The sequence below is a fragment of the Phalacrocorax aristotelis genome, chromosome 1 (assembly GCF_949628215.1).
Source record: "Phalacrocorax aristotelis chromosome 1, bGulAri2.1, whole genome shotgun sequence".
NCBI lineage: Eukaryota > Metazoa > Chordata > Aves > Suliformes > Phalacrocoracidae > Phalacrocorax > Phalacrocorax aristotelis.
The window spans coordinates 90,926,681-90,941,400 of record NC_134276.1 but is presented as its reverse complement, the minus strand read 5'-3'; the positions used below and the strand labels follow the sequence as shown (position 1 = coordinate 90,941,400).

The 14,720-nt window shown below is 35.5% G+C and overlaps 1 protein-coding gene across 1 annotated transcript in view; it reads right to left on the bottom strand.

Annotated features, from left to right (window-relative positions):
- IL1RAPL1 (interleukin 1 receptor accessory protein like 1) overlaps positions 1 to 14,720 on the bottom strand; it is a 770,634-nt gene that overhangs the window by 346,983 nt on the left and 408,931 nt on the right. Inside the window, exon 3 of the mRNA XM_075097466.1 lies at positions 5,568 to 5,847. Coding sequence (XP_074953567.1) covers positions 5,568 to 5,847 — 280 coding nt within the window. The remainder of the gene's footprint in view (positions 1 to 5,567; positions 5,848 to 14,720) is intronic.

Here is a 14,720-nt window from a genome sequence, read left to right as displayed (position 1 = left end):
CCTCTTTAAAAACAAACAAACAAAGTCTAAGGGAATTTTCTCTAAAAATAAATTGTTTGTGCTGTTATTTTAAACTTCATATTTATTGTCTCATGTTTATTTCACAAAATAGCTATGTGCTGATTGATGATAATGCATCATTCATCCAAGTGCAATTATTTTAACTAGCCATACATAAACAAACAGTTAAATAGTTACATTGGTTAAGCTACAATTGACATGATCTGTCAAAACTAGATCTGTTAAACTACAGAAAATCAATATTTTTGTATTTGAAGATGATCAGCACAGGAACACATCCTACCTAACAGAAGAAATTGATGCTATCTAAAATGAAAATTAATTTTCTTATGACAAAGATAAAGGAATATTTTGCATAAATTCACAGCAATCTCAGGTTTCTAACCATGCCTAGGGGGAAAAAAAAAAAAGTATTTCATATTCTCCTACACTCTGATGCTTTTCAAAGAAAAACTGAAGCAGTTTGAGTTGAAATTTTAAAGGAGAAAATTAATGTTATTTTATTTAAAATATCTCTAAAGGTATTCTATTTTATTTCTGTCTCAAATATAAAATTATATACTAACTGAACTGTATGGCAGGGAAGTTATGTTATTCAGAACATAATGTCTGTATGTGTGGATGCATGTGTATATCTATGTGTAAACAAAAACAAAACCCACAGCTGCTATGAAGTTGAGCAAAGATATTTAAAACAGCAAAGTTAAAGAGTGAAGTTTAAAATCTCACCTTAAAAAATTAGTTAGAAACACTGTTGTATTTGAAGCCACTACCTTCAGGTGTGCAATGCCATAGCAAGGGCAATGGAGCTAAATACAGGACTGAACAATAATCTGACTCCTCCCTCCGTCCGTCCCTCCGTCCCTTCCTCCCTCCCTCCCTTCCTCCCTCCCTTCCTTCCTCCCTTCCTCCCTGCCTGCCTTCCTGCCTTCCTGCCTTCCTTCCTTCCTTCCACCAGAAAATTCTATATGCTTCACTATATTTCAGTCTTCATCTCTGTCTAAAATGATAGATTCTGTGTGATCAATAGAAACAGTTGAAGCTTCTCAAGCAGATGCTCAGGTTTGTTACTGATGGGGCTGCAAATAGATTTGAACCATCTCCATAGTTGCTGTTATTCCCAGTTTGAACCTGGCAGTCAGATCTGAATTTGAAACTTCACAGATGAACATAATTGAATGAACTATAGGCAGTATTTTTATGGCTAAAACATAATGAATTTATTTCAAGTGTTAAAGTTGGAGAAGGTTTTTCATCTGTAATGTAATTCATAATGCATTATTTAAACTTCTGTTGTTACCTATTTCTGTCTGGATCTTATGCTTATTTTATAGGTGCTCTCATGTTTTTGAACAAGACTTCGTTGCTTGTATGCATTTTTCTCCAGTAAATATTTCAGCTTACCAAAGCAATTAATGTTCATAAACATCCAAACACATAAGTCTGCAGAAAGACTCACCTACAGAAAAGTAAATGGTCTTCTACCACCATCATTATTAAGGACAAATGGAGGACAAAGGAAGATGTCTGATTTCTACAAGGGAAAATACATTACTTCTAGCTCTAAAGTGAGAATTTCTAGTTAGAGATGTAAAGGCAACCTCATTTTAAAACATGAGTTTTAAAACAACAAAGTCATTAGTAAGAGCATATTCAGCTTCAGAAACATGTCTGAATTGCTACATACACTATATGTGGTGATAAAGATCATTTCTGAACACCATTTAGTTGACATAGCAATACAAAACTCTGACTGAATGTATCATAAAATCCTATTTCGTCTTTTGTAATACACCGCATTTTAGCACTTCAGCATAAATCCCAGCCCAGCCTTCCTCTTGGGCCCCATTGACCTGAGCTGATATTAGGTTGGGCTATTACTGGAGATACGGTAATAGAAGTTTCGAGGCAGGGAAGGAAAAGATGGAAACATGCAGGAAATGCCAGTTTGAACAGAACAATGTTTCAGCTTTTTTGCAACATCGAAGGAGGGAGAAAGTTTGACAGAAACTACTCAGTACTTACTGTTATGCCAGGTATATACATATACATAATTTCTGGGAGTTTGAGTTGAATATATACACTAACCCTTTGTGCAACTTGTCTAGTTATATTTACTGTCCATATATGATAAACAACAAGCAACCATATGATGGATGTGAAAGACTTAATATACATTGCGCTTCCTTAAAATTGCAGCATGAAGAATGCAGCAGTGCTGTGCCTGAAACAAACTATTTCCTTCCTCGAAAGCAGGGCATAAGCCCATACATTTCCCACTGATCAGCTCATAGTCCTTGTATTGACCATAGTAATCTGAAAGCTATTTCTAGCTGACTATCTCCATTTCTCCAGCTATGGGTGTGCAGCAGTGCCTTGAAAATAAGGCTCAGTCTTGATTTTCTCAATTCGTTTATGGCAGCCAGCTTCCCATAGGAAGAAAAGCAGGAAAAGAAATTAAAGGCAAGAGTATTGCGAACAGTAATGAATGAGGATGAAGGTCATTTCTTTGCCTCTGAAGGAAAAAGAGCCAGCCTTCACTATCATCCCTAGGTTAATTTCACTGAAAATGTGAATGTTTTTACTCAATGAAACTCCATGTTTCTACTGCAATGTAGTCACTGTATAAATTAGTTTGGTCCACTAACTACTGTTTTAATATTGTTCATTTAGTGCCATACAGTCTGTTCCAGTATGTTGTTCTGTACATATCCCATGCAATAGTTATAATTTTTCTTCCTTGCTGTTGGCACAGGTAGCAAAGGCACAGAACTATGAAGTAAGGAGCTTCTGAGCAAAGAAAATAGTAAGTACTGATCTGGTCCACCCCTTCAAATAAGCTTGAAATAAAAGCTAGGCAGAGCCATTTATTCGAAGCGCAGTTCTGCTTTTGCCCATTTACCCTTTACTGCTTGCCCTCATTACCTCATAGGTACATCTCCCTGCTTTCCTACTCAAGTTATTGCAAGCATCACATTGAACATGTTTGCTACTACATAATTTTAAGCCTCTTAACTGAGCTTCTCAATTGGGTCTTCGAAACTAAAATAGCTTATAACACAATTCTGAAGGCATTCAAAGCCCTGATCATTAAAATAAACAAAAATTTTAAATCTGTAAGAAAAAACTCCTAAATCCCATCCCTGCAATCTTCACTTTGTTCCTTGAAAGAAATTACAGTTCTTGTTCACTAATCTCTCTCCAGATTCTTTGGTATATTCTACCAGTATCCAAACATAGAGTGGCAGTGGGGCTGAGTATTCTGATTTTAGTGATAAGACTAAAGAGCTGTAAAGAGCAGTAGACAGCTACTTGATGTGAGAGGTTTTCCTAGATATTTCTGTAACAATAACTGTGGAAGTACAGTTAGATTACACAGTTTTGACAGATGGCGTCAGTTCAGCCCTTATATTTTTTGTCAGATGATCACTTTATAGTGTAAGAATCTGAAGGAACAAGGGAAAAAAAGGGAACCGTTATATTGCTGAGTAATTCAGTTTATCTATTTCAGTTTAAAATACCAAATACATGTTTATCTTGGGAACAAAAAGTATTACGTTTTAAACTTGCTTCTAAATGGGCATTCAAAACTAGTTGGAAGTAACTTTTGACTGTATGCACAAAACAGGCATAAAAGAATATATTCCTCTGATACTGAAGTGAGGATTGTGTCTTCTACCAATAACCATCTTAATCATACATTTGAAAGGTTCCATCCAACAAGTCTAAAACTGAAGCACTAATATAACAAGCACAGACTCCTTAGTACCAACCCTTTAACCAATACTTGCTTATTTTAGTGGGTCTTCTCAAGGTGAAAGGTTCATAAGAGTATGCAGAATCACAAACTAATTAGCACTGTATTTTTTAAAATCTATAATCAATCTGCATGTATAAGCGCTGACAACTTGAAATTGTGTGCTAAGAAAGCAGAATGTAGTTTAAAGCAATTAGAATATGCCCTCACCTACCTCCAGATTAGAAAGAAATCCATTTAGAAAACGCAAGAATACAGGTTGACACAATAAACACATTTTAAAGTACGTCTGATTATCTAAATTCAACATTTATCTATACTTGCTGGAAAGTGCAATGTCAAATATTTAAGGTATTCTTTTTCTAAACAGAGGGGATTAATTATGGTATTTTAATTAGCACTATGAAATAATTGACAAAACTTGCCATTTTCATGGCTACTGTTGCACACTTGTCCGAAAAAATATTAAGCTAAACATAACTAAATATTTTCTTTAAGTAGCTTAGCATGTAGTTTTTTGTTTTTCTTTTAATTAAAACCATAATCAGAAGATGAACCATGTTCAAAATGTTATTGAACAAATGATGTGATATAAAATGTCTTACAGGTTATGTAAAGAGCTCAAAGAACATATGTTTTTAAAAACACATAATCAGGTAAAAATATCCTTCACCACACAAAACAGAGAACATTCCATGTCTGACCCCTGCCTCCAAAAAAAAGTAGTAGACACTAAATACCTCCAGGTGCTGGTAAAACAATTTCCTTATTTTCCTTGCAACATTGGAATAGCTTCATCGTGCTTTCCCTTTCTAGCCACTCAGTTGCTTTACCCTTTCTTTTTGATTTTTTTTCTGTTGTGTATGAGTAGCAAGACCATTTTTATAGAAATGCATAAAGAGAGGAACACTGCTTCATCTGTTCAATTAGCTGCAATAACCAATTGTCTCAAACCTTTGAACAATTAGTAGCAACACTTCTCTGTACTTTCTGTGTACAGATTCAAATTTGCATAATTTCACATCAAATGAAAATCTAGTATAAGGCTGTGAGAATATGAAAGTGCCTGGATGATCTTTTTGACCGCAAAGGGCTGGAAATGATATCTCAGTGCAAACCATTTTAAAGATGCAGAATGAAGCTGAACACCTGTTTCAGAAAGGAGGAAGCAGAATCTAGTCCAATTTATGGTGATAAAGTTTGATGCATCAGAAGGTTATATACCTTTGGAAGATATCTGGCACACAGCCTCTATTATCAGGTTAAGCCAGATGTGATTCTAGAGGATGTATATCTGTAAAAATGCTGAAATTTCACCTTCCATTTTCCTTGATGCAACTACATCAAATTTTTTACAGAAGTAAGTGAATTAAATTAAACCATTTAATAAAATCCATAAAAAATTAAATCTGAATGAGAAAAATCCCCACTTTTTACTCTAGGATAGTGACTGTAAGAGTTAAACCAGAATCAGAAGCAGGAACACATGACTTATGCATCCAGTCCCACCTATCTTAAAAATTATAAATTTTGCTATAAATGACCTAAATTTATTTAAAAAAACCAAAAACAAACAAAAAAAAACCCAAAACACCCAACATTTTAAAATGTTCAAGACATTCAGTAGTAATTTCTACTTAAGCATGAAATGCTTCAGGGAAGGGAATAGCGGAAAGAGATGAAAAAGGAACATGCTCAGAAAACATTTTTCTTTGGCACAAAAGTCTCACTATTAAGAGACTTGCTTCATTTCTGGTTCATTAAAATGCAGTATATTAAAATATAATACCTTATAACACATGCATAGAGCCCGCTGTCTTGTACCACTGTCGGTCGGAACCAAATGGAGTCTTCTTCTTTGCTCATTCTAGTTCCATCAAAAGCTATAGGTTCCTCAAAATCTCCAGGTCCGGAGCTTTTGTACCACATCAAACTAAGTCCAGCACTTTGGGCTAGGGAGTAATTAGCTCTAATATATCCATAAAAGAGTGCACATTTTATACGAACAGGTTCTCCCACTAGAACTTGATATTTCTTGTAATCCACAGACCAGTCAGTGCATCCATCAGCTAAAAGAGAAGAGAAAACAACAAGAGATTATCAAAGGTGTCAGCACTGTTCACACAGCAACCTTTATCGTGGGGAAGCATTGCATTTGAGAAAAGGTCCATTGAGTGACTAGCACTATTCTTTTGATCCCTGAAAAATTAACTGCATTTTCACACCATTAATGTCATGTACTTGTCTATGCAGAACAGAGTTATGAGATTTTGTGTTAAATGTAGATAATTTCTGAGATAACTGAACAATTGCTCTCTTTTCTTTTGTGGAACTCCAGCATGACTGGTTATAAAATACTGGAGTAAAATTAGTGCAACACAGAGGCCATGTGGTACACAGGGTGTCATAATCTGTAAATTGCATCAATCAAATACCTTCAGGATAACCATGTAACTGAAAGGTGTTACTCAGCCTCAGAAGATGTTAGGACAAGGAACTGTGGCCTGAACCGAAAAGTGTGAAAGTCTAGATTATATTTGAAGGAGGAGAAGCAACTATCTTAACAATAAGAGCAAAAAGAGAGAATGTGCAAAAAAATACTGCCAGGAAAATACCTGTCAGTATTTTTAATGGATTATTCAAGAGCAAGTTAAGCAGACTTTACTTGGATTTCCTGGTTTTCTAGAAGTGCATTACAAACTAATTTAAATTAATAATATTTTTGTTTTTTCCTGTTCTGATTAGCAAAATTTCTAGAATAATTTTCATATTCGCCACCAGTTGAATAATGTCAATCACTATCAATACTATCCCACATTATTTATTGCACAGTATTATATCCTAACAGTTATTACTGTTTACCAGAAAGAAATACTAGATTTGTTTGACTTTCTCAACCCCACCAACAAATCCAAATGCCAAAACCAAAAAACCACTCAAATTCCTTCCCTCTTCCCCATTATTTTGAGCTAAGAATACAAAAATGACAAATGAGAACAGATACCTTCTACAACGACTTCCTTAACAAAAGGCTATGGATTTTTTCTTAAGGAATTTCAACCATGGAAATTTACCATGAGGTTCATTCACTTAAAAGCTTGGTGTCCAGCCTGAGATAGTTAATCAGGCCCCCGATCCAGTCAGTAGAACGCAGTCATTACATCCAAAGGACAATTTATTTCATCTTAAAATTCATATCTGCGACTCATATAAATATTTGGTCTTTGAATTTGTCACTTCTTTTTATTAACTTTAAAAGAGCTTGGACAGCTAGCTAGCTTAGAAAATCAATTTTCAAAAAGCTGAAGTCACATCAAATGCCTTTCACCCTAGAGTTGGTTGAATACTGACTTTAGCAGAGAATTCAAGCTTCTATGCAAGATAAAGCAGTACTAGCACTTTAAACATAGGCATTGTTTTCATCCCTTATTTGGGAGAATAGCATGCCAGTCAGTGATTTTTGAGATTTACATTTGGATAATACCACAGTACTTATGCATAGCAAAATAAGAAAGACACAAATATCTCCACACACCACTATGTAAGTAATAAGCTAAATTGATACAACACTGAAAGATGGAGGAAAAAAGAAAAAAACCTTTAGAATCAATTTGCGTTGTGAACAGAATTCACATAGGGAAATATTTAATATATCTTTGGATTGTCTCCTCCTGCATTTACTTGTAAAACCAGGAAGGGACAATAATATGACCCTGTTCCAATTTTCCTACCCAACATTCCCTAAAAATTAGTAACCTTTACAAGGCCCTCATAAGATATAGATGTACTCTTACAGAAACTGAAGTGAATGGAGACAAGGCTACGCTATTAGCTTCCCCATAGGACTCAAGAAACTAACTTCCATTTATTTCAGAATTCATTTAAATCTTTGATCATTTCATTTTTTACCTTTCTGAAAGAGCATTCTCTCTCTGATCTGATTCTATTTCTCTCTGCTTCTAAATCCCCGTGCCAAAAATGAATTAACAGGCACTTCTAAGCAGTGTTAATTCCATTACGTAAGTTACCAGGTAATAGCTTCTTCATCATACTTTATTATCAAGCTGTAATCTTGCCTTTCAATGCTTAATTAAGTTAGTACACTTTGGTTTATAATATTAGTCTGCTAGTCATGTTTTCTCTCTCAGGATATTCAGTTCTAAGTGTTCCCGGTTCCTTGAGCTTGATGAATCCATGAGAACATATTGCAGAATAACACCAATTCTGTTCCAAGCCTTTGTACTGACTGAAGGATTATCTATGCAGAGCAAATATCCTTGACTTACTTTATTTCAGCATGTTATTCCTCATAAAAAAGTGCTAAGTGTAGTCGAGTTTAGTAGGGTTAGGCAAACATGCTAGTAGGTATTCTATACCCACATGCAAAAACAGAGACAACATTACCAAGCTTCTGAAAATTATCATTATCAAAGTTCAGTTCCTGAGTTTTCAGGAGAATGTCAACAATAGATCGAATATGTTGGCTTTGTATTTACATTAATGCTCTGTGAAGTAATTATTTCAAATACATAAATTGGATGCCATTTCTGTGGAAAAAAATACAAATAAAAACCTCCTAAATTCCTAAATTGTCTAAAATTTCTCATTAAGACTTCATTTCGCAATGTACAACCAATATTGCATTTTAAGGTAACTATCTGCTGAACTATTTGGTCGTTTGTTGACAGTAACCACATCAGTATGTCCCCCCAAATAGCTTAAAAGAGTATCAACTCAAGCAGATATAAATACTGGCATGCTCATAATATTATGGCTATGTATTATGTTTTATCTAGTGGTATACCCCAGGGGTCAATACTGGGTCCAGTCCTGTTTAACATCTTCAGTAATGATCTGGATAATGGGGCAGACTGTACCTTCAGCAAGTTTGCTGATGACACAAAACTGAAAGGAGTGGCTGATACACCCGCCAGTCACACTGCCATCCAGAGGGTCCTAAACAGGGTAAAGAAATGGGCTGACAGGAACCTCATTAAGCTCAACAAGGAGAAGTGCAAAGTCCTGCACCTGGGGAGGAACAACCGCATGCACCAAGATGTGCTGGGGGATACCCAGCTGGAAAGCAACTTGGCAGAAAAGGACCTGACGGTCCTGAGGAACACCAAGTTGAATACAAACCAGAAATGTGCCCTTGCGGCAAAAAGAAAGGTATGCTGAGCTACATTAGTCACAGTACTGCATTAGTCAAAGTACTGCCAGCAGGTCAAGGGAGGTGATCCTTCCTCTCAGGACCAGTGAGGCCACACCTGGAGTACTGTGTCCAGTTCTGGGCTCCTAAATACGAGAGAGACATGGACAGACTGGAGAGAGTCCAACAAAGGGCCACAAAGATGATTAAGGGACTGGAGCTTCTCTCCTATGAGCACAGGCTGGGACCTGAGACTGTTTAGCCTAGTGAAGAGAAGGGATCTTATTAATGAACATAAATAACTGAAGGGAGGGTGCAAAGAGGACAGAGCCAGGCTCTTTTCACTGGTGCCCAGAGACAGGACAAGTGGCCATGGGCACAATTGAAACACAGGAGGCTATTTCTGAACATTGGGAAGCACTTTTTTATTCTAAGCGTGACTCAGGATTGGAACAGGTTTCCTAGGCAGGTTGTGGAGTATATCTTTATATTTTTATTATATTATCTCTGTATATTATAGATAGCTATATGGAATGTTGATAATAGAGATAATATAATGTAAGTATAATATAATGTACAATATAAAATATAATGTATATAATATATATAATTTATATGAATATATTATATCCTTGAACATATTCAAAAGCCAGCTAAACATGGGCTGGACAACCGTTTCTAGGCGGCCCTGCTTGAGCAGGGTGGTTAGACCAGATGATCTCCAGAGATCCCCTCCAAACTCAACCATTCTGTAATTCTGTGATTTATTACAGTTACATTCAGTGATAATCTTAAGGAAACGTGTCCTCTTCTCAACCTAGTCTTTCAATGAAGTGAACATGATAGTGTTTCTTTTCCTGCTTACAGAAATATTATAGCAGTTAAACTCTGCCAACGCTGACGTTCAAGTTACTTACAACTGTATTAACCTTATTACAGCTGGAAGGTTTAATACCTTAAAAATCTTCCAGGAAATACCTCATACTACTGCTCAGCCAATGTGCCTTCATCCAGGAAAAGGTGATAATGCAATTTTGACAGATATAACAGAAGTTCATCATTCTCATCACAAGACACAGACACCCTTCTGTGATATTTTGTGATAACAGTGATATTTCAGGAGATAACTGTCTTTCTGTGCTTAAAATGCTCCTATTCCACTGTAACTGAGGAATATAAACAGGCGCTTAAAACCAAATAATGGAAAGAAAAGTAGACTGTCATATCCTTAAAAATGAGATTACTGTGAACACTCAGAGAGATGACAGCATGCATGCACTGTAACTGACATTTCCTGTGTTCACTCTGCATGTGGTATATAGAGCACACACGCATTTTTCAGTCTCAGGAAACTTGGACAGGTCAGAAACCTAATTAAAATCCCGATTTCCAAATTCCTTGAAGCACATAAAGTTACATTTTCAAAGACTTAAGGACTAATTATATTCATAATGCCTTTTACATTCATAGAAGTCTAGATTTTTCTACTGACATTGGCACCTTAAAAATATTACATATTTGCATATTAAACACTTGTGTTACGGCCTTCATAAATATAAACAGAGGAGAGCAAAGGCTTAATGTTCATTCAGACTTGTTAATGTTAAATAGATTAGAGATTTCTATTCAGTTTTGTATTCTAACTGTGGTCTATTTCTCTTTTGACTGGATTTTCTTTCTTTTCTTTGTGTATAGGTCATTATTGTAAGGAACTGACCATGGAAAACACCTAGTGTTTTCTTAGTTATGGCTGCTACCAACACACAATCATCTTCTATATTTATGCTGGTTCACAACAACTGTGGGGAAAAAAAAATATACTCTAGACTTTTCAATGTTTTTAATTCTATTGTCACATCATCAAGCAGTCAATCATCTTTTATTTTATTTTATAAATTGGAAAATACTTGAATAATTCAACAGCTTTGATATTTCAGAACTGCCTTCAAATGAATGGTTGTAGTCTCTGATCTCTATTTTAATATGCTGCCAGTTATTGCTACACATAATAGCACAATACGGCGTCCAGGAGGAATATCATTCATTCATTTATTTCCTTGAGTGATTCCAGGGTATGAAACAAACCACACTACATCACTGTCCTAATAATGAGACAGTTCTGCTGGATAAACAAGCTTCTTGCAGGCTGTACCTGCTGATAGGATCCAGCACTCAGAATATTTAACTTTACTGAGAAGGTCTTCCCCTTCATTTTTCAGGATCATACGTATTGCTTTCAAGGCACAATTCAGTGCTGAAAATGACAAAAAATTAAAGCTAATAGCTCCTGGGTCCACTGCTACAGCCTGGCATTATGCAAAAGCTTCAATTCAATTTATAGGTTTCAGAGTTAGTAGAGCTCTTTAAGTTTCCAATACATTGGTGGAAATCTGAATTCCAGGCATCTAAACAATTTAGATCTGACAGATGAAAACAGTTCCAAAACATTTATAATAATAACAGTAAATTCTCCTGAATTTATTGCACTTAATATTTAATAAAATAAAAAAAATCAGATTTTTTCCTGTTTATCTGTGGTTTTCTTTCTGTTCTTAATGTAATTACCTACAGAGAAGTTTATGCAATGTCATTGTGCCTTCTGTTTATTTGTCAGACACTTCAGGGTTTTCAAATGCATAGGCATTTGCAACCAAATCTGACAAAGAACTGATCTTATAAATTGTGTAAAGTGGGTACGTAAGCGAGGAAGCACCAGTTTTTGTTCCTAAAGCTGGGAACTTGTCAAGGAGGGCATTAGTGGATACAGAAATAAGATGTAGTATGTAGGGAGTGTAAATATGGTGGGTAGAGAAAGCAAACAAAGGATATGTTAGCAGTGCAGCTAAGACTTTTGGGTAGGGCGACAAAGTATGGGGCATAATCTGTCAAGAAAACAGGCTTCCCTTCACTGGTTGTTCATAAGACAACTTTTCCAACATTTATCAAGTGATGCATGACTCAAGATTATTTTCTTTGAAACAGTTTTCACAACAATATTTTACTATCAAAATCACGGTCTCTTCTGGATTATCAATTTTTACGCTGGTTGTTTCTTCTTGCTTTTTGCTTGGACTAGCTAGCGTTAGACAAAGAAAAAAAAAAACCCAAGATTTTATACTTTATAACACACTCATTACAGTGCCTGAGCCAATTAACTCTATGGAACAAAACACACGCTCTTCTAGTGTGTGTTCTCATTATGAGGAAATGTGAAGATTGTCTATTTTTGGTTTGCATATCCTTTTATTTGCTTAAAAAATGAACTCTGACAGGAATGAAGAGCAGAGCTTAGAAATGTAACACACTATGGAGATGAGAAAGAAACCATGGTCAGTTCTATTCTTAGACCACTTAGATTTTGTACTTTCAAAAAAGTATGAGTATAAAATTGGAAACATGAAAAGAATATGGATTTATCATTAGTACTAATGTCTTCAAATGACCACATCAAGTATATTTTATACATGTTTAAATTTCCTTTTTCACTAAGGATTGCTATTACAGCTTTGCACATTACAATGCTGCACTTCTGTTTGAGATAGCATTTTCATTTTGAAATACCATTTTTCAGGCTCTTGGAAACTCTTGTAAAAAATATGTTGTACGCTACAAACTTTTTCATTCTCAGTCTAGAAGTGGGTAGCTGCTGGTATGAGGGGGTGCCAGTAAGGGAAAAAGACGTTGAAGGACATTTGAGGGAGACAGAAAAATTGTTTTGGATACCATCATACATTAAAAAAAATTAGTTCCTAAAAATTGCAATTTTCCTAGCCCCAGGTCAGAGAAGTTTTAAAAGTGGCAGATTTGGTAGTTGAAGAATCTTGGCAAATGCACTCAGCCACAGGAGGAAGAGGAGTAATAGGAAAAGAAAGCTATGGTTTGTCATAAATTGATTAAAATTATTATCCTTCACTAAAAATAATTGAACTAATGCTGTATTTCTTGGCTTTAGAATACTGCACTAACATGAAACAGCAGAACAATACCTACCTAGTCTCTGAGCAATGGCTACCTTGAAAGACAAAACCTCCTAATTTTTATTTCTAAGCATGATGCTATTTGGTGTGAAATATCCCTTTGGCCAATTCGGGTCAGCTGCTCTGACAGTGTCCTCTCCCAGCCTCTAGCCCCCACCCTCAAGCATAGTTGTCTTGAAGAGTAGAATAGGAAGAAGAGAAGCCTTGATGTGGTGCAAGCACTGATCAGCAATAGTCAGAACACCGGTGTGTTATCAACACTGTTCTAGTCACAGCTCCAAAACATGGGAACATACAGGCTTCTATGAATAAAAATAACTCCATCCCAGCCAGACCCAGTACACAGGTCCCTAATCTTTTGTGTGCTTCTGTGCGCTACCTTCTTTCAATTATTCATTTTCAACTCGGCAACCACCTGTATGCTTACAGATACAGCATAGAGGTGGCAGCATAATGTAATCAACAGCCACAAAGCACAAGAGTTTGTTTACTAGATAAATTTCCAAAGCCTGATATTAAACTGTATTAATGATCAGTGCCGATTTGAAATTACTTGTCTCATGTTTGTTATATTTACTACACATCTTTACTTAAGGACAGTTCTACATCCTCTTATGCGGCTATACTAGAGTATCTGCAGTTCTTTCTGGACCTTAAGAATACAAGTCTCTTTTCTTCCTGCTCCCCAAACGTAGTATTATTTATTTTGAAAGATAACTTCTACTCAGTGCCACTGTCATCCAATTTTTATTATTCACTATATGGTTTAGGTATGGAATCTCAACCTTACTATGTGAGGAAACGAAGTCTGGTATGTATTGGTCTTAGATTTCCCTCTGGAACTGCAAATTACTAAAACAAAATAGTAACCTACCCTGAAGAGAAACCACCATGGGAAGTGGTTACACTAATTTCTAAAAACTGAACAAGCACACATAAGGATGTCTCTTAGAAATAAGATTTCCAAGAAAACAGAATCTCTGGGCCATACTGGTGTATCCTGTTAGATAGCAGATGGCAAATTATTTAATCTTTTCCATGAAATTTTATTACTGAAACTGTTTTTGAAAAAATCATTATGTTCTCCAGTAGCTTCATTTTGGAGATTATGAGGAAGAGCAAGGAATTCTTCATGTTGGAATTTCAGTAGCACTTGAGTAGCAGCTGCACTTTATACTCTTAAACTTTTTTTCTATGAAGAACAAAACTGCTGAATATCACAAACATGTTACTGAATATCAGCTGAACTGTGATAACTAAATATGTGAAGACTCTCCACTTGGACTAAATATGCTAAAATCCAGTGAGATTAGTTCGTAATACAAAAGGATTAAAATTAATCAAATTGCAACATGTGCACAGGAGAGTGCAAACACCTTGTTGCTGTGACTTAACTGGTGGAAATTTCTTCAGCTGCATTATCATGTCTATGTGGCTTGGACTGTGCAGAAATAAAAAGAATTGCAGTGAGTAGTACAGAAGAGCTGAGACCCAAAGAAAGACTATTTGTTTCAAACAGACTTTGAATCAAAGGATTATTTTTTACTTTAAAGTTTCAAAGATTAAAAGTTCTAACCATATAATTAAGTATACATAGGCCATGAGGTTGCCAGCAATAGTACATATTAAAAAAATAATTACATATTTCTGTTTATTATTCTGTTCTGCTTTGCTTTAACTCTTAAAATACTGGGAGAGACTTAATATATTGAAACTGTGATCTTGGATTGACAATATCAATATTATTTGTCAAAGTATACGTTAACTGCACACGACTCCTAGTGATTTTGATTACTATTTATTGCCTCAGGCAGTC